Source organism: Arctopsyche grandis, chromosome 11 (assembly GCF_051622035.1).
Source record: "Arctopsyche grandis isolate Sample6627 chromosome 11, ASM5162203v2, whole genome shotgun sequence".
NCBI lineage: Eukaryota > Metazoa > Arthropoda > Insecta > Trichoptera > Hydropsychidae > Arctopsyche > Arctopsyche grandis.
Window position 1 is genome coordinate 15,203,123 of NC_135365.1, and position 20,919 is coordinate 15,224,041.

Genomic DNA, 20,919 nt, shown 5'->3' on the forward strand with positions numbered 1-20,919 from the left:
ATATCTTGCGTGGTAAAAAAAACCTTTGCGCTACATTTGAGGATATCGAGCAATTAGTATGCAAAGTTCGATCGGGACCAATTCCATCGAGGCTTAATCGAATGCACCGTTGCACTGCCTGCAGCGTGTGTGCACAAAACGACACAAATTCACAAAACTGCAATCGATGCATTTCGATAAGGGAAAAATTAAGCGATACCACGGTCAATCGGCGAGCGTGACTCGGTCAATTTAATACCACGATAATATTCGTATTGATGAAATACCGCGGTCAATTTGCAAAGACTTTTATGTAAGAAATTATTGAAAAAAATAATTGCATTGTTTTGCGGAAAATAGGAGCGCAAGTTTGTTCCTACCTTTAGTGGTGCGAGAGTGTTATCAGTGCGTTTCATCTAAAACGGTTTCATTTCACGGAGGAGAAGTCGTGACTTTTGATAAGAGGCACACACTGCACAACCGAACGAAATCGAAACAAACAAGCATACGTATGTACATATTTGCTTTTATTGTTTCTTTTTGTGCTGAATTTTTGTTTAAGCAATGAACTATGCGACAAAAATAGTCTAAGCTACATTATATGCAATGGAAACATTAGACTGTGAATTATATAGGTGCGTTGCGTTCTACCAACTCGCAATATCTTGAAACTCGTTTTTTCAACTTTTCATCTGCTTAATCAAGAGTTTGTATATTGTATACAAAAATGCTTTTTTTGCGTTGATCTGGCTATTTAGTAGATACATACATATGCAGATTATTTGCCTAAAGAAAAAGATCTTTGATCAAGGGTTAGTTTAATAGTTAGTGTTCATCTTATATAATACGCATTTCACTATGTAAAACATTTTCGTATATGTAAACTCGACGAAGAAATACCCCGAAAAAGTTGGGAAAAAGAGTCTTGAGATATTGCAAGTTGGTAGAACGAGGTAGACCCGAATTGTATATATGTAGGTACTTCAAGTGTGATGCAGTCAATTTTTGTCTATTTTATGTGACATATTAAGGTCCAATCATTGCACTCAAAGAAGTACAGAACGCTGTATGCTGGGCATAATGAGGAGAGATAGAAAACAGATTCCGTGGGTTAGAAGTATGATAAAGGTGGTTGGTGTAGTGGCGAGAGTAAATAAATTGAAATGGCAATAGACGGGTCGCTAGAAGAAAGTACGATATATGGACGAAAAAAGTGCTCGAATGGTACCCGAGAGAATGTAAAAGGGTGCAAGAAAGGCCGCGGGGGTGATATGTGAATGATATCAAAACAATATGAAGGATGAGATGGATGAAAATTGCTCAAATCATAGACGAATATCTTTACATTTCCATGAATAAGCAACTTTTGAAAACAAACACTTTATAAAATACAGTAGTACATAATAGGATTGAACAAATATGTATTTAATCTCGACTGTATGTATTATGGAAACTGTAAATTACCTTAAATCATTTTTAGAAATATATAAAAAAAATTATAGATATTACACGCTGTGAGAATGTTCGTGTACTTTTACGTGTGAAATAACTAATAGGCTAATGCGTATTAAATTCATGAAATGCAACTAGAGGCGAATTAATATTTTTCCCATATACTTTTTTTGCACAAAATCGCGGTTTGAAACTGTAATTATTGCGACCGAAAGGGGAATGATATAAATTCCAGGAAGAGCACATCTTTTTAATTAGCGGCGCGCGGTCGACTTTTTTGCCTTATTGTGCAAAGGGGGTTATTTAGAGTTTCCCGTGGTCTTTTGAATGGCATCCCATTTGCCAAACGCAAAGTGTGTTGAGCGATATTTTTCGCTTAAAAACAAATTAAAACAAAATATTAAAAAAAAACGACACCGTAAAGAGTCAAACTCCGGTCTCAAATGATGTGTGTATAAATTCGAAAATTAATTAATTCCATCATACTGTTACGAATGCATTTTTGCATACATGCATATAATATAATATAAAGCTCGGCCGTTGTTAAACCACTTATGTTTACAGCTAAGCCTAACGCTATATTGTTAAGCCAATTAGGAGAGGCAATCGTGCGCGCACTTGGTCTGAAGAGGGGAGTCGAACCGAGACCGAATCGTCGCACTGGCCAGAGGAAAATGGACCCTAATGTCGTCAGACTCTTCAGAGATTCGATGGCGAGAGATGTGCAAGCGCAATTGAGACAAATCGATGTGTAACGATTCGTACCAAAGAAAGCCGCCGGACCAATTGTCACCCTAATTGCGCTCGTTCCACTCAAAGTGCTCTTATAAATTAAAATATTTACACGCAAATGCATTCTTGGTATTATACACGGTGGGCAGAAAAAAATGAATGTTGTTTTTTGAAAGATTTTATCTCTCATGCTAAAAATCCCATTTATAGAGACAAAAAATGAATCTCCATTGGACATGGTTTTATTTCAAAAGCGTGCTTATTTATAATAATTTGGAAGATATGAACTTTAAAAATGATGTATTGCTATATCTGATTAGAATATATGAGTATTCTAATACTATATATGTAAACTATTTTAATATAATAAAAGTTTACTTTAAAATTAGTAAAAGAAGCGTATTTTCTTCCATCGAAAAAGTCTCCCTACGAGTATAAGACATTTAAATATTCATACTATTTTCTATACATTTAATTAAATCTTTCGAGAAAGCACTGTGCATATTTATAACAATTCAACGTCTCTTTCAACCGAACGAATAAATAAATTCAAAATTATTATTTTCGTTTCGAGATAAGCGAAGTATGTATGTACATAAATAAGTCTTATCAGTGTTAAAATTAGGCTGGAAAAGTAGTAAATTTCACTTAACCATGCGAGCAGGCTACTCGATTTCGTTGCAATTAACGTTTAATTTATTTCTATGAGCATAAATTATGTACGTAATAATATAATACATGTATGTAAGCTAATTTGCATACTAATATTATCTTTTAAAAAAAGCAAATGCCCCGTGTGATACGACGATCATATTAATCAAACTATTATCTCCGGTTATTTATTTCGAAATTAATTTTTGATATATTTATTAGTACGCTGGTGTAATAATTAAATATTTTTTGTCCTCCAATACTACATAATACGTAGCGTATTTATAATGACTTAATTTTTTTCGTCGTGTAAATATACCTACGTGTTTGTTTCGCATAAATTTTAATTAAACATAAATATATTTGGACCCTTATTGACGTTAGGCGATCACATAATGGAACGTTACGTTTCTCGAGTTGGAATTTATCGATCAATATAGATTAATGATCCATATAAAAACACGCGTTTAGATTAAGGCAAGTGTGTTTTTTAGAAGTAGGTATAAAATTCCAATCGATTTAAATTGGTTTTCAATATAAATTCATACGAAATTTACTTCAGTTTTAATTATTCCGGCCTAATATGTACGTTGATTTCTGGTTGGTAATTAAAAATCGAATTAATTAATTTAGATTGCTTTGTGACGAGCAAGCATTGTTCTGCAACAGGTTGTTGAAAATATTCTTAGCAGTTTGTTGTATAAATGCATACATACATAATATATATGTCTGGGTATATTTTTAATAAATTCTAGATCAGATAAATAAAATATAATTAATTATTGATGTATCAAGAATTTTTTCTAGCAAGTAAATAATCGTAAATAAGACTAATCCTTATCTTTCGGTGAATAAAAGTAATAATTAAAAAACTTTTTAATCGATAATCGTAAGCTTCTGTCCATTAAAAAGGTATTTATGATCGCACGCTGTCACTTTCTAACACGTTCAAGCCGAACGAGACGGAAGTATACATTTGAGTTAAACATCTGCTGTCTCACCCTTTTTTGTTTTACTTTTTCCTTAGTTTTAACACATTAAGCGTGCGGTTGAATTAGCATAATTTATACGCTCTTAATAAAATAATTTAAAAGCCATTTTCGTAATATCAGCTTATTATAATAAAAAGGTCTTATCAATATTGACTGGACACGTCAATAATTCTGTGAATTAATATGCATTATTATTTATATAATGGTGTATCCAACACGCTGTCAGCTTAGGTTTTTATTCGATATATAAAGGTATATACATTGAATTATATGATTTAATTTTATCAAATCATTATCCTTTTCTATATTTAAATCTTACCCTCTCTAATAGGCACCGGATGGACCGTTCATTGGAAAAACGTTTCAATGTGTGTGGGTCTCGTAGCTAGAAGAACAGACGATAGATGGACGAAATAAATAATCCAATTGTAACCGAGAGAATGTAAAAGGGTGCAAGAAAGATGAGTGGATGAAATTATAAAAATGTGTGGGATGAGATGGATGAGAGTTGCTCAAAACAGAGCCAAATGGAAGCGAGTTGGAGAGGTTTTCATCCAGCATTGGATGGCAAATGGTTCTGAATGATGATGATAATATAAGCGAATATATTGACTGGTTAATATATGTACAAGATAAAATAGATATGTATGTTTAAAGTAGAGACAAATACTACAGAAGAGACATGATTATAGCTATGGGCTTTTATATTAACAATATTTTATCTACTTTGACTATCTGAGTTTTTTTGCAACTTTATATGATATTTGAACATTATCACGTAGGTCAGAATTATTTCTTTCATTAAAATATCCCAAATATGAACATCATTCATTGTCGCAAACAGTTAATAGAACATGTGCGCTGAATATACGATTCTAACATGCACATATTTTCCATATAGAGATAGGCCTTCATAAATTGAACCACTTCCTCTATATAACGTCCTAAATGGTAATTCGCACAATCGATCATTTTATTTTTGATCTAACTGTGACATAAATCTGAGCAATAATGACCGAACATGTCAATACTCCCCGAGTAATAATATCCAGACATGATTATTGTCATACTGAAATAGATGATGGAGAGCTAATAGTCAGTAATGGAAATTGAAAGGCGATAATTCTAACGGTGCTCTACGGCGTCAAAAGGCGACATGGTCAAAAATGCGCCGGAACATTTAGTGCGCCGTGAAAGTGTTAAACTTCAAAGGCGCCCCGGTAGATTTATGCTCCAAAACAATAAGAATCCATTGGCCATCAAAGCGGCTCGAGGCGATTAAGCGCGAGCCACTGCACCGCTCAATAAATCCAATATATTATATATACTGTATAAGTGTATGTTTGTCTGTTTGTGTGAGTCGCGAGAGCGGATCTTAACGTGTTAACGCCTCGATACCACCGAAGATAAAGCTATTTAATCTCCATCATAAACACGAGTACTTTGTAGCATTGATGTTTCACCATAAAGCCAATTTAAATGATGGATATGTGCGCGCGCAATGTGTGTTGGATTTTATGTGTTGCTTTTACTTACCATGCGCCTATGTTTATGTACATGGAATGTTATCTAAAGATTTACCTTTGGACGTTGTTAATGTTTGAATGCTTTTGTGATGCATGAATTCGTGAGGCTTTTATAATACTACATATACAATAATCGAGTTATATGTATAATATTATACAATTAAAATTGGAGAATTTAAGATGATAACCATTTTTATGATAACCATTTTTTTAATTACATTTTTCTTTCTGTTTTATCAGGACTACTGGGTAAGAGCATATTCAATCAATTTCAGAAGTTTTACCCGGATTTTACAAGTACGTTAGAATATTTCCTAGTGTTTTGCGTTTCAACAAAATGCTACTTATTACAGTTACTTATTTGAATTTTTTGTTCCGCTTGATTTTTATTGATATTTTTAACAAATAAGTGCACTTATCCGGAACACTATATGGAGAAATACTATGATAGAAGAGCTTAAAAGTTAGAACGGATTGATAATATTCCAAAACCTTTTTAATAATAGTACTTACGTTGTTTTTGATTTTTAAATGCTTTTTTATGTATGTACATATATCTTACGTTTATTATCATAGCTACTGATCCAGTGATCATTATATTTTTTATTTTATTGTTAGTATTTAAAGTAAAAATCATATTATTTTAATGGTAGTGTAAACTAGTAATAGGAAAAAACCTAGTCACAATTTATATAAATGTTTTTATGCATACATACAAATATATTATTTTTAAATGTCCTAAATACCCTTTAAAGTCGACGATCTATAGCAAATTATGTTTATACCCGAATCTTGTTGTAATCGCCGAGAATGTTCACAAGTGCTATTAGTGATTCTATCATAGAATCTTCTAAATGAAATAAATTTACAATGTATGTACGTATATGTACATATGTATAAGCAGTTTTTTTTACACTTGAAAAATCGGAAAATGATTAAGTCGTTGATATTTAAATTTTTATCTGCCTTCTGTACCATCAAGGGTGTTGTTGATGCAACATTTCTTAAAATAATACTCTACTATTGATTCCGAATTTTTCCCAAGCAGCAGATATCCATCTGAAAGTGTGATATTTAATTTTTTGAGCTTACTAGAATGCGGCAATGGACCGTTGTCTATTCACAACCAGACCTCATACTCTATAATTGAATAATCCTTAAACCGTTAATAGTGATTCTATCATATAGTTTCTAAGTTATATAATATCTACGACTGACGGAATGCTATTTTTTAACTAGTCTTTTCAGTTTAGTATTAAGTGGCAATACATGATTTGTACTTACCATCATAACGAGGAAAGACAAGAAACGGAATACGTGGGTGAGAAGTATGACAAGGGTTGTGGATACAGTGGATAGAGTGAAGAGATTGAAATGGCAATGTGAGGGCCACGTGGATAGAAGAATGGACGAAAAATAGACAGAACAAGTGCTAGAATGTTACGCAAGAGGGTAAAAGCCAGACCACAGGGAAGATGGGGGGACAAAATTAGGAAAATGGGTGGGGTGAGATGGATGAGAGTTGCTCAAAACAGAGCCTCATGGAAGCGTATTGGAAAGGTTTTCATCCAGCATTGGATGGCAAATGGTTCTGAATGATGATGATAATATAAGCGATTATATTGACAGGTTTATATATATGTATATATATATATATATATTACAATATATGTACAAGATAAAATATACACATGAAAGCCTTTTGGAGAAGTGTTCATCCAGCAGTGAATGGCGAATGGTTGTAGATGATGATGATAAAATGGTCATATTTTCTCATATTGATAAAAAGTGTCTGTCTGTGTAATAATATATATATACATATGTATGTATAATATAAGATTTTTATACTGTTTGGTCGCTAATACCGTTTCAATGTACGATATAATTAGTAACGTGTAAAAAAGCATTGCACTTAGCTGTCATTTTGTATGGGACGTTTTTCCGACATTTCCCGCATTTTCTTTCGGAAGTTTCTATTTGGTTTCGAAATAAGCGAGATCGTTTCCCGGTTAGCGTTTAATATTGTCAAAGTGTTGACAGTTTTAATTGAAGAACACAAGAGAAGCGCGTTCCGACGGTGAATAATGTGCGTCGTTTAGCGTGGTTGATCGGCGCACGCGCATGCGCACCGTACACTTGCGACAACACTCATTAAAGCGTTAAACGAGATTCAAAAACACACACTCGCGCATCTCGAACGCTTGTTAAACGTCAAAAAATATAAATGGAGCCGCGTCTCCGAGACGACGAGGGGTTCACTTGACATTCCCGCTCGAATATCTGCGGCATATTTCTTACAAAATGCCCGGCCGCTTCAAAACCGATATATCTCGGGGCATTCCAGGGCCGCACTACCCGTCCAACGCTAATAGATTTATTCCCGGACCGACAGACGCAACACTAAATTATTTTTTCTTCCACCTTTGACTGACTTTCCCCAATGGAATTAACCGCCGCGTCTTCCGCGACTGTGTTGCATTTTTCAACCCTGCACGCTCGGTCAATTGCGCGATTCGAAAATACGATAATAACTATATAGATCGAGATCGGGGCAGTTGTTAATTTATAAGAAAAAAACATGCTTTTACAAGATTTTTTGCCGTCTTGATCTGAACAAATTGTTATACATATACAACTAGCCTGACGAGTAGCTGAAGTCTAGTGCTAACAAGATGTCGAAAATTAAACATTTTATATACTTGTTCTTATGTCATACTCTCTTTTGATTTTTAAATACATCTTATATTTATTTTAATAGCTACTGATCTACTGATCATTTCCTATTTTACAATTTTATTTTTGTTAGTAATTATTTTATTATATTTTTATTTTTTATTTAATTTACACCAAGAAGGCCTAACAGGTAAACCCAATGCGCTCAATTCCTGGCCAAAGACAATTATATAAACATATATGTACACCATCCATATATACACAAATATTTACACGTATACACAAATACACATACATAAATATAAAAATACACATATATACATATACATACATACACACCTACACATATATATATATATTCACATATACATACATATACATATACATATATGTATATACATATACACATACACATACAATACATACATCCATATACCTACAAACATTATACATGCATATACATATTGACACATAAATAAAGATAAATTACTCATATATATAAAAATATCATATATACAATCATATAAGTTGGGACTGATGTGGGAAAAATGTCAATCAATTCCATTGTAAATAAATTTAAAAAGTTTGAGTTTTCCCTTATATTGAATATTTAAACTGCACAATAATAGTTGAGAATGTTTTAAAGCTCTCCATCTAATATATCCTTATATTTTAATTTAAAATTCTTAATTTGGAATTAATGAACAAAATGGAAATATATACATATCTATATAGGAAGATGACTTTGTATGTAGGTATGTGTATAAGAAAATTCTTTAAATTCTTTATCTTTGTCTTTCTTTTAGATCATTTAAGTTATTCATTGAGTAAGTAGGTACTAACTTGGCACTGTCTAAACTTGCGATGATTTAGTGAAGTAAATTTATTTGAAATATTTATGCATACTTCGCGATGAGAAGTCGCATACATCAGCTGAGAAAACTTATGTAATTTTATGTGTAAATAAAATAATGCAATTATACCGTTCATTAGATGCTTAATATATGTATCGCATGTGCATATTCTTTATTAGAATAAATAGTGTAACATCATAATAATAACTCATATATCATAAAATTAGATTATTTTAAAAATCGCCTAATTTTCCGATTGGAAACACATTCATATAGCGAGGGGTTTATTTTGATCTATATACTTGTGTGGTATTCTCGTGTTAGTGGTAGAATTTCACCCTTGGCAAGTTTAGTATCCAGAAGCGAAAGAGGTCGAAGGTTATCAGTAGACGATAAGCAATAACAACTGATCGTAAAATGGGCAATAATTTGCGCAATTAAAGTTATCCGCCGTTAATTGAGACGTTCGGCTTAACGGCCGACGGGCTATTCCGCGCTCGCACGAGGCGAAAGTTTATATATCAATGTAATTTATGTATAGTGATCGGGCAGAAAAGGCACCGTCCCATGGCGCTGTTGCGCCCCCGTCGTCGGCTATCAATTAAACTTTTTATTGCAAATTTGAGTTGTGGCAGTAATTTATTCGCCCACCGGCGCTCGTGACATTAATTTCGCCGGTCAACGAGACGCCAAAAGAAATCAGTTTAAAAAATAACAAAAAGCGCAAAAAGACCGTTATGAAGATCAAATTAATAGCATCGCTCAGCGGTGACTCAAAATGAGCAGACTTTTTAATTTTTTTAAGGTCCGATTTCTCTCAATGCGTTTAGTCCAAATTATGTTTGTTTTTTTTTTTTTGCCAAACATGGACTTATTATAGTACATTTAAATTAAATTAATTTCATGATTCAATTTAAGTAATTAATTATACCAAGGTCTAAAGATCAATTCAACTTATCATTATTATTTTTGTGGTTTCGTATTTATTTTAAAACTAATTACATAAGTCGTATATGTATACATTATCGCATTCAAAATTTAATACCAAAAGCTCAAACACTCGCTAACTTACATATATAACCAGTGGCGTAGACTACTGATTAGCATATGTTGCTTTCGAACAGAGTGGTCACGGGTTCGAGTCCCACTTAAGTCCCGCTGCTTTGCCAGACCTTTGTGATTCCAGGTCGAACGCTTCTTATAAGAGTTTGACAATTTTTCTGATTTTAATTGAAACGGTTCCTTTAAAAAAAGTTGGCAACCCCTTTCCTATCTCTCTTGCTAATCTCAAGTTATTCAGCGTCTCAAGTCTCAAGTTATTCAAGTTATCTCAAGCTATTTAGCGAGGTTCGCTAATTTGATCATAAAAGTTCTGTAAAAATTTCTCCATAGATGTCACTGTGGATGTTTGTATGAATTTGCATCTGTATAAATGTTTATGTATATGATTGATTGTATTGTACTTGAAGAAGTACACTGGTTGCTTTGGAGCGATTTGTAAAGGCGAGTGAGTGTACCAGTTCGATGAAATAAATAAATAAAAAAATATCGATCAATGAATGACCTCAAATAAATTTGATAGGATTATAGGCAACACTATAAGACTGCGATAAAGTATGATTCAGTTTATTAATAAATCACATCGATACTTAAATCGGGCAAACTTGTCGGTTCACAACTGATAATACATCATATGAACCTAGACCGAATACGACAAACATATCCGTTCAATTGCATTTCTATTGTACGTAGTTCGAATGAATCATTCGAACGAAGTATGGAAATAATCAATTAGTGCCTATTATAGACGGCTTTGAAGTAAACAGTAACGGGCGATGCATCGCGCGAATTATCTACTTTCAATCGAATTTTTACCTCGGTCCAAATTAAATGGTTTTTGCGATATTCAACTGGCAAATTTAACGACACGGCTTAGTATATAAACAAAGGCCGGTACGTTCAAGATGTGCTAAAGTCAATTATTCAGCGGGCAGCGCGCGGTCGTTAACGAGCAATTTAAATGCCCAATTCAAATAATTCGGCGCGTCAAAAGCGAGCCGACGCTATTTCGGTCACATTCGAAGCGCGATCTTCGCAATCGTTGCGCTTTGGAATGTGACTTTAACGCGAGATTAGCGCTGCTCCGCGTCTGCGAATTGAGCGGAACGGATCCGGTCACGGGGGCTGCGGGCAGCTTCTCAAACTTGCCGACTGCTATATCGGTGACCTGTTCTGATACCACTATTTTATTATGTGGATCTTTATTGCCGTAACTTTATTAATTATTTTTTTCGGCTCTCATTGGAAAACACCGGGAAACTAAAGAATAATAATTTTCCTAAAACATACATCTGTATGTACATATGTTTTAGAAAATGTATGTTCGCGTTTTTCGCTCAGGCTTAATGTACATACATATAGTCAACCTTCCTACATACATACGTACAAATGTATATACAACGCATTGGATTGTTTCAGCTAATAGTCGTAATAATTGTTAGAAAAGAAAAAAAAATAGTGAAACAAATAGCATAACAATGTATGTATATGACTATATGACATAACATTGATACCAAATAGTTTCTAAATAAGTGAAGCTAAAAGGAGGTATGTAAAAATACATTACAGCAATGCAATCAAACAGAATAAAGAAGAAAATATTTGAACAGTGGTAAATAATGGGTATACATATGATACGAATAATAAGAACATATGATAAGAATAAAGATCAAATAATAGACATTTATAGCGAGCAAAGTAACAAACAAAATGGATCAATATGAGGGGAATATTGCTAAAAAAAGAGCAAGATCTACATCAAGAGTAATTGATAGAACAAGGATTAATGTGAAATATTGGATTACGAAGGGTATTATTATTTATGTCTTGTATCATATTTTCTTACAATTTCATTCTTTTTTATTTCCCTTTTAACTTTTAACTGTGAGCGTGGTAAAAGGGCAAATTTTAACTCTCGTCTATCAGTAAAAACCAATCATAATCGATCCAATTAAACTGAAATACATGATTTTTTTAATAGTAAAAAAAACAAAATTTACACGTAAAATGAATTTTTTCGAAATTTTCATTGGGACAGATCAAATTTTTGGAAGCGCGGAAAATTGCTAAATTATAGTCGATGTTTTTTTTATTAAACGTTCCTTTGTTACAACGAAATTTTTTACTAGGTACATCATAATAAATACAAAATTAATAAAGAAATACAAAATTCGCATTTTTCGCTCGTTAGATATGTATGGATGTAGATATTTTTAAATTATACACATCTTAATACTTAATATAAAAATATTTACCTAGTTACACATGTTGTGTTATTATATACCAATAGCCTTGGTGTTCATATATATTTGTGCACTTGATAATGAATGAATTTTTGAAATACATGTAGTGAAAAGATCACTCACCCCGAGCTGATTATCGAACTCGACTGTTGCCTCTGCTTCTTCTTATTTCATCTCTGAAGAAATGTAAGCAAAAACGCGAAATCGAGCAACGAACTGTCAAATATGGCGGTGTTGAAAATAATTACAAAAACAACAGAACAAATTAAATATAATCAAATAATATGTCAGCGTATGCGCATTGTCTAATCAGTGTGTGTATGACGAAATAAACTTTTTTTATACAAACATAATATAGATATACATAGATAAACATTGCTTTTAATTTAGCTACTGATATAGTCGTACATATATATGTATATTATGTTTAAAATTTAATATGAAAACTAGGAAACGATTATAATTATGCGATTCACTGATTTTTAATTAAAAATATATACACATTCAAAGTACATATGTACATACATAGTTACCTAATAAATTTAATTTAATCAATGTTAACTAATTCTTGGGCACATTCATGATCTCCAAGCATAAAGAGCTTGTTTAATTTTAGATTGAAACGTTTACTTAGCTCAAAATCACACTAAAAAGCCATTATCGAATCATGCAAAAAATGTCATATTTTTAAACACGCTATATTTATCTTAAACTCTGGTTAAATTGACTGGTGCTTAGATTTTCACTTTTTAAACGCGACTTGAAATACTCACTATAGGAAGGATTAGGTTAGGTCGTGGCGATGCAATGAACGCCTTAGAAAATTTTGAATATACGTAAAATATGAAACTTTACTGTACAGAATACAGATTTTAGTCCAAATTGATTGTTGTTATTAATAATTTCGTGTAACGAAAATTACATTTATTTTGGTAAAGGTTTATTACATTTTTTCTGCGACTTCTCGGTTACGGCACCGCTAATAACGGAGTATAAAAGCTGGTATGGGTAACCGGGTAAACGATACTTAACCCTTTCAGCACGTAACGAATGCTCGACAGAGCGAAAGCTGTGCGTGACTGAGAGCTTTTTTTACACGCGCAAAATCAACTTTGCATTTACAGAATAACGATCTTGTTTCGACATTTGTTTTGCGGAGAAATGTAGACGGAATATCTAACTATGTACATATGTACATACGTAGGTTGGTATGAACTAGATGTATATAAATTACAAATTTTTATAAAGATTTAATTAATCATTGCCGTATTGTTTTTTTTACGCAGCCAGACCATTAAAAATATGTAAGTAAATTAATCGCTATATTATTATTATTATCAAACGATTGATTAATTCAAAACGACGTATTAAATATGCACACCAAATATATTGTATTTAAATATGTGAAACCAAATTTCAGAAATTAGCATGCAGCGAGTATAATTTGGATCCCTAAGGTCTGAAAGGTCACTGCTAGCCGTTCGAATTCAACCGGAAGGCTTACAATTTCAAATTAAAAACGATAAAGCAATTCAAACTTCCTAAATCGATTTTTTTTTTATCACCAATAGTAATTTAAATTTGAAACGTGCTGTCAAAGGATCAAACGTCAATGACTTTGAATTGCTTATCGATTGTATAATTGCAAATCGAAATGAATAATATTATTGTATACTAGGCGTCGTGTTTCGTACTTACCCTACCGTATACGGCCCGGCCGAAAGTTGCGTGCGACTCAAGTGCTCTTATTTAACAATCGAAAACGTGGCGTGTACGATGCAGGGCTCTACCACCGACTGGCATGCGAGCTTTCATGCCGCAAAACAACTAATTTAGTATTAATTTTATACGTCTACATTTTTTCGATAATGCGGCCGGCATGCGACCGGGCTTTACGACTGACAAATGATTATAAAAAAATGCTGTTATCACGTGAAATACTCCACCGGCTCGCGCATACGTTACACAAACTATACGTGTTGTGTTGTAAATAATAAAAAATAAATATACATATGCAGTATTGAAACCCGACGAGCTTTATATAGGGTGCTTTGCTTTTTTACCAAAATTCAAAAGAACGTTATATTGTGTTTATTTTATTTAAAAGTTTGCCTTATTGCTATTGATACTAGAAACCTATTGTCCGCACTATTGCTATTGATACTAGATACAAGATAACAAACAGGGATGAAAAATGAAACAAATAATCAATAAATAAAAATACATATACTATCTCAAATTAAACAATCTCTTAACCAGATCAGCATATTTAAGATTTAACAAATCCAAGTTAACAGAAATCTAATTGCAACAGGTGACGATACCATCAAGCTGGTACGTGCCACAGGAGTAGAGAACGCAGTGCAGCATCTATCTGCGGCTATGTGTGCAAATATCAGCTGTTCACTATTATTTTTTTTAAGTCAATATATATTTTGGTTACAATTTATTGATTTAATAAATACAACAAGACATTTCCAATCATTGTAGAATGTGTTAAGTATTTGATCCGTTATAATTGGAAGTGGCATGAGTACACTTTTCTGTATTTCGAGAAATATCTCGCAAAACATTAAATATAATGTACTGTAATACGTTTAATCTGCTTTTCCAAGATTCTGGACATATCGAATTAAAATTACAATTTGTGAATTAAGTCAAACATATATAGTGATCTTAAAATTGGACTTCGGCCATTATCAAATATAACGGCTCATTTATTTTAAAATTTGACCATAGGTGATGCTTTGGAACAACTTGTCATGACATACAAACACGTATGGTAAAATCAAAATTTATAAAATAAAATTATAAAGGTAATTTCGATCTTTTCAACGATATCTTACAAGAACATTAGCAGAATCTCAATAGTCTACAAAAAAAAAAATTGTTGTGAATAACTCCCGACTTTATCTCTGTATTTGAGGAATAAGAAGGATAAAAAACAAAATTCGAAAATGAAACAGACATAAACGTTCACACATACCGGCTATGAGAACATTTTCGATACAAATTAAGCGCAAATGTAAGGAATCTTACACAAGATTAAAGTTCTACTTCCGGTTAATAAAAATGATATCTTTGAACAACTTCTTTTCAACTACATATACATATGTAACTCTCATGATAAAATTTTGATTTTATATTAAACACTCTGTATAATAAATTTAATAAAGGTTTAAAAACAAAATTAAATTATTCATTAGTTCGTATACATATAATACTTTCTTTGAATGCATCCAAAGAGTAATTGAAAAATGCATTTGTTTGACTTTGTCGATTTATAGCGAGCGTTAAAAGAAAATGTAATCGCCTACAATTTCATTGTGACGTATTTCCAAGATTTATTTAAACGATTAAAATACAAATGTACGGTACTGTGTACTTTTGAACGTGAAATTAAATTTTCGGCTTTTTTTTTATTTGTCTCGAGAAAAACCAACAGAGTAAAAGAGTCATTACCATACGGGAGTGAATCGCGTCCACCTCGGTAGCTCGAATAAAAGCACACGTAAAAAAACGTATAAAAATAAAAATAAAATGTAAATGTCGCGTGCTTTCCGCACATAAAGCGTACACTTCAATATATTTATTGTGTACACAAGTGGGCTCAGAAAAATGCCTTTCATCCTTGTGTGAACGTTTCAATTCCACGCGTACGTGTGTGTGTATAGATAGACAGGTCTCTGTATGGGAGAGCTCAATCTCGTATGTAGATAAATTGTTCGAGAATCTAACTGTGAATGCGTTTTCTATAAGAGTCCATTATTATGGTGGGGAAACGTCGAAAATAGCCCGAAAAAATACACAGAGACAATCATTCAGAATGGACATATATCTCGCGAGTTCGCCGTTCGGGAAATAAATACTGTAAGTGTAAATGGATATATAGAGATACATATTACGATATATGTATGTATGTAATGTTGGGTGCACAACTAGGAGAGAAGTGACTTTGGCACACGCCCAGATACTAATGTCCCATTCAAATGAGCTATTTGTATTCATCGCCACAAACTTGCTTAGAAAGTTCGTCCAACGCCAAGTCGTTTTATGGACTTTGAATTTAATTCAAGTTTCAATTATAAAAAAGCGAAAAAGTCGTCCGAGTCAAACTAAATACAATAGGCATACGAAATATTATCATTTTTTCAAATATAATATGATCAAATATAAATATATGCTTTTTTCACATTGACCATTGCAAATTATAATTTTTTTTTAAATTTACATTTTTTATACACGCTCGATTTATTTTTATCAAAACATTAACTAAGGTTGTCTTTATCATACTGTTTTGTGTACTTCATGTTAAGGTATTAATTTAAGGTGGATATGAATTTTAAATCACGCAATCGTCAACACTTTACTTTCAGTCTAGTAAATGTCAAAAATATTTATTTATTTATTTCAAAAATTGAAATTAGACCATACTGATTTATCGAGTCGCTTCAAAGTGTCACTACGCCACCCTGCGTTTTAGCACCCCCCACCCATATTTTTTATTCATAATTTTCGAATACGTTCAATAAGTAAAATATCAAAAGTACTGTTTTCTCATCTAAAACGAGCAACAAATAAATTCAAATTCAAAATATTAGATTCAATTAAAAGTAGAATTTTATATTTTTATAAATAGGCAGGGCATATGGCACCCCTCCTAATAGCGTTTGTCTGAATTTTAAATAAACATTAATTGTAAAATTTCAGAAAATAATAAAGAAAATTAAAACCATACATAAAAATTTCCGATATTTTCAACTGCGTTTTGGCGCCTCCCTCAACCCCCCCCCCCCTGCCCCTATTAGATGGAGAACAATTCAACATTGATTGTTCAAACTCACAGAGAAGGCATATCGTATGATAGAACCGTGCAATTTTTACATTTTTTTTAAATAAAATAATATTTAAAAGCTTTATGTTCATATTGATATTATTATTATTATTAAGATGATTATAAATAATAATAAAAATTCAATATTGATTAATATTCGTGCTTAATATAAGTTTCCAATAGCTACCTAGTTTAATATACATAAATAAATATTTGATATACCAGGAAAGGTTGTCGATGGCTTTATATACATATATACATATTATATAATAATATAAGGATAAATTCTTTGGCGGTGCGAAAACGTCGCGTTTTAATTATTAATTATTGTTTTGAAAATTTGTTCGCGAACATATGCAAATTAATTAACCGACGGAATTAATATTATTCGTCTATTATGCAAATAGGCATTTTATTAATTGGTCGTTTGATTTGATATACGACGACCATACATCGGACCACTTTCTATACACACGTTAAATAACATATTTATATTATAACTTGACGTAAAATAGATATATTACGCTCGCGTATGAAATACGCGCTCACATTTTATAAATAATATATTATTTAAGCGCGGGACCAAAGAACGTCTTCAACGAGAGAACACCAAGAAGAAGGAGCGTCTCCTCGTTAAAGACAGATTTAAAATATATGACGAGAGATGAACGTATTTATGTTCAACACATGTTCAATTAGGCGAGTTTACCAAACATTTCACTCGGGAATCCTTTTACAATCGTCACTTTGACGATGTTTTACATTCGCCATTAACAATAAGTACGTGTCTGAGCAACACGTATATTCTTAACGTAATACATTTTATAATATTAAATACATTGTATTATACATATGTACATAGGTATATTCGTATGGACATAGTATATTGTAATATATGGTATAAGCGCGTGAATAATGATAAGAAATTTAATTACTAAGCACCCCTCGTAAAACGGTCGAGTTTTAAAGCTCAAATTATTTAACGACCCCGCCTTGTGTGTGTATATTGCCGTTCGGGTTAAATTTAATCTTCGGCCGTTTGCATCGCGTCCGACCGGTTAATCTTTTGTGTGCGTGATCGTTTTCAACCCTTCCAGTTGAGATGCTGTAAAATTGATTTTAAAGTGTGTGTCGTTTGGTTGTTACAGACGGCAACGGTGAACCACCCAAGCTGAAGTGCAATTTGAGGAAACACAAGCCGAACAGAAAGCCGAGAACGCCGTTCACAACGCAGCAGCTTCTCGCGCTCGAGAAGAAGTTCAGAGATAAGCAGTACCTGAGCATTGCCGAAAGAGCTGAATTTTCCAGTTCGTTGAGACTCACAGAAACTCAGGTAATTGATAATAGAAAATATTCATCATCGAACTGTTTCAATTGAAACATATTGTTACGTCGTATAAAATAATTAGTATTACATTTTACAATAAGACAGTAAAAGTAGTTAGAAATAGTTTATTATATATCTAGGTCAAATCATTGATACGTTTGTTAATATAGTGTAAAGAAAACAAAAACGTTTGGCACTTTGGCGAATGAATATGGTTTTATACACTTTGTCTGAAGAAAGAGTTCTTTGACCAATGTGTCTTGCCAGTGATGACGTATGCGAAACTTAGACATCAAATGCCAGAATGCTGCATAAAGTTAAAGCATTGTGGAACGCTGTATTCTCGGCATAATGAGGAGAGATAAGAAACGGTATACGTGGTTGTGTATATAAGACAAGGGTGGATGATATAATGGAGAGAGTAAGGATAATGAAATGGCAACGTGCGGGTGATGATGCTAGAATAACGAATGATAGATTGACGAAAGAAGTGCTTAAATGGTATTTGAGAGTATGTAAAAGGGTGTAACGGAGGCCGCAGGGGATATGAGTGGATGAAATTACAAAAATGTGTGGGAAGAAATGGATGAGAGATGTCTAAACAGAGACGATTGGAAGCGTATTGGAAGCCTTCATACTGCAGGGATGGCGAATGATTGAATGAAAATAATCTATATCTATGTATATATGTATGTATATAAAAATGAATGTCTGTGTGTGTGTCTCGGATAGGCTCCAAAACCACTGAACCGATTACGATAGAACTTTTAGGATTTGTTGTATGCATTTCCGGGAAGATCACTGTGAAAAAAAATCGCCCAAAAACGGGAACGGAAACGGGAAAAAGGGGAATGAGTATCATTGCAACGCTAGAATTTCAAATGTTTTCGCGTCGGGACCAACGTGTTCGCTGCCTGCGTTTTACCGGCAAATGGGAATGGGAACGGGAACAAGAGCGGGAACGGAAACGAGAACGGGAACGGGAATTGAATGCGTTATTGTGGCATTGCAACGCATGCCGGGTTCAGCTAGTAATGATATAAAATTAAAGTTCATTGTTGCTTTCTGAATGGAACAAAAATTGTATTTAAGAAATTGACTTGTATTAATCAGCTTAAGCACTAAAATTTTTGAAATAATTGAATATATTTTTCAATTGTACATTGTACATAATATAAAAATATAAAGAAGCGAAACTTGAATCTTCAGATCATAGTGCTTTTTACTTTACTAACTTATATATGTACATACTTACATATATATAATACAATAAAAAATGTATTTTATAGTGACAACGCAATTTTGTAAATAAATTTTCATTTAAAAATACAAAATGTATCTATTACTTTAAAAAAATTAAATAGCCAATATTTATTTGACAACAAAATATTTAGTAAGATATTAAATAATCCTCACAAGGGAAATTTAATTATAATAATGACACTTTAATTGTTTGTGGGAATTGAATTTGTGTAGGTACTTAATAATTAAAATACATTTTTTAATATCCTTTTTCATAACGTCTTGTTTTAAACAATCAAAGCGAAATAATAATCTAATTTTCTAATATTATTGAAAGTATGTATGTAGATGAAATGAAAAGAATGATATTGAAATGAACTGTGAAAAGTTTTACCTCACAAACGTGAACCTTCAATAACAATAAAAATTTGTTTATTGTTTAGTATACATTAGCAACATTTCATTCCCTATTTGGACGCATTAGCTCAAGACTAAATTGGATTTACTAGAATCGTTTAGCGTCCCAGATGGATAGATACGATTTCTAGATATTTTCAGAAGTGTTAACGAAGCGAGCGAACCGTTTCAAAAATACAACTGATTTATGCTAAACATTTTCATTCATTTTCCGTACCCGTCGTTCGGCAGCACCCAACTAATTCGACTCAAATTTGTGAATGGAAAATTTCATATTAACGTAACGAATTGTTTTTGCATTGTTCGCAGGTGAAAATCTGGTTCCAAAACAGAAGGGCGAAAGCAAAACGCTTACAGGAGGCTGAAATCGAGAAATTGAAGATGGCATCATTTTCACGTCACCCTCACCACGCCCTTTATCCGCATGCGCTGCAACAGTACTTCCATCCAGCCCATCCTATGGGGGCGTTGCTGGGGGGACGCCCCATAGGCCCACCAGGGTTGCTACCACCCCATTTGGCCCTATTGGGAGCCCATCAAGGGCCTCCAAGCCCGACGCAGAACGTAAACTCCACGCCTGGAGTTCAACACACCCCTTAGTCGAAGATCTCACAATCTCTAAAATGACAGACAAAAATCGAACACTAGCGTGTCAGTGTAAATAGTGGGAGAAATCGTAAATTTATTTATTTATATTGTATGTATATAAAACAACGCGATAATTTTGCACGTCAGTGCTTCAACTCGATGTAATTGTAAATATTTTATATATACATATTTAAAATTTGATGAGGAATATTTCAGCTTTCGATTTACTTGCCTTTATATTGTATATATAAACCAAAGACGTAAATTTTTTTAAATTTTCATTTTAACATAACTATAGGTACGATGTAAATATAATAATATTATTAAATTCAACACATATCAAAGTATTC

At 32.7% G+C, this 20,919-nt stretch overlaps 1 protein-coding gene across 1 annotated transcript in view; it reads left to right on the forward strand.

The window, feature by feature from the left end:
- Dr (muscle segmentation homeobox protein Drop) overlaps positions 1-20,656 on the forward strand; it is a 33,593-nt gene extending 12,937 nt beyond the window's left edge. The window contains exons 2-3 of the mRNA XM_077441063.1: positions 18,144-18,328; positions 20,291-20,656. Coding sequence (XP_077297189.1) covers positions 18,144-18,328; positions 20,291-20,581 — 476 coding nt within the window. The 3' untranslated portion in view covers positions 20,582-20,656. The remainder of the gene's footprint in view (positions 1-18,143; positions 18,329-20,290) is intronic.
- Positions 20,657-20,919: the final 263 nt, after the last annotated feature.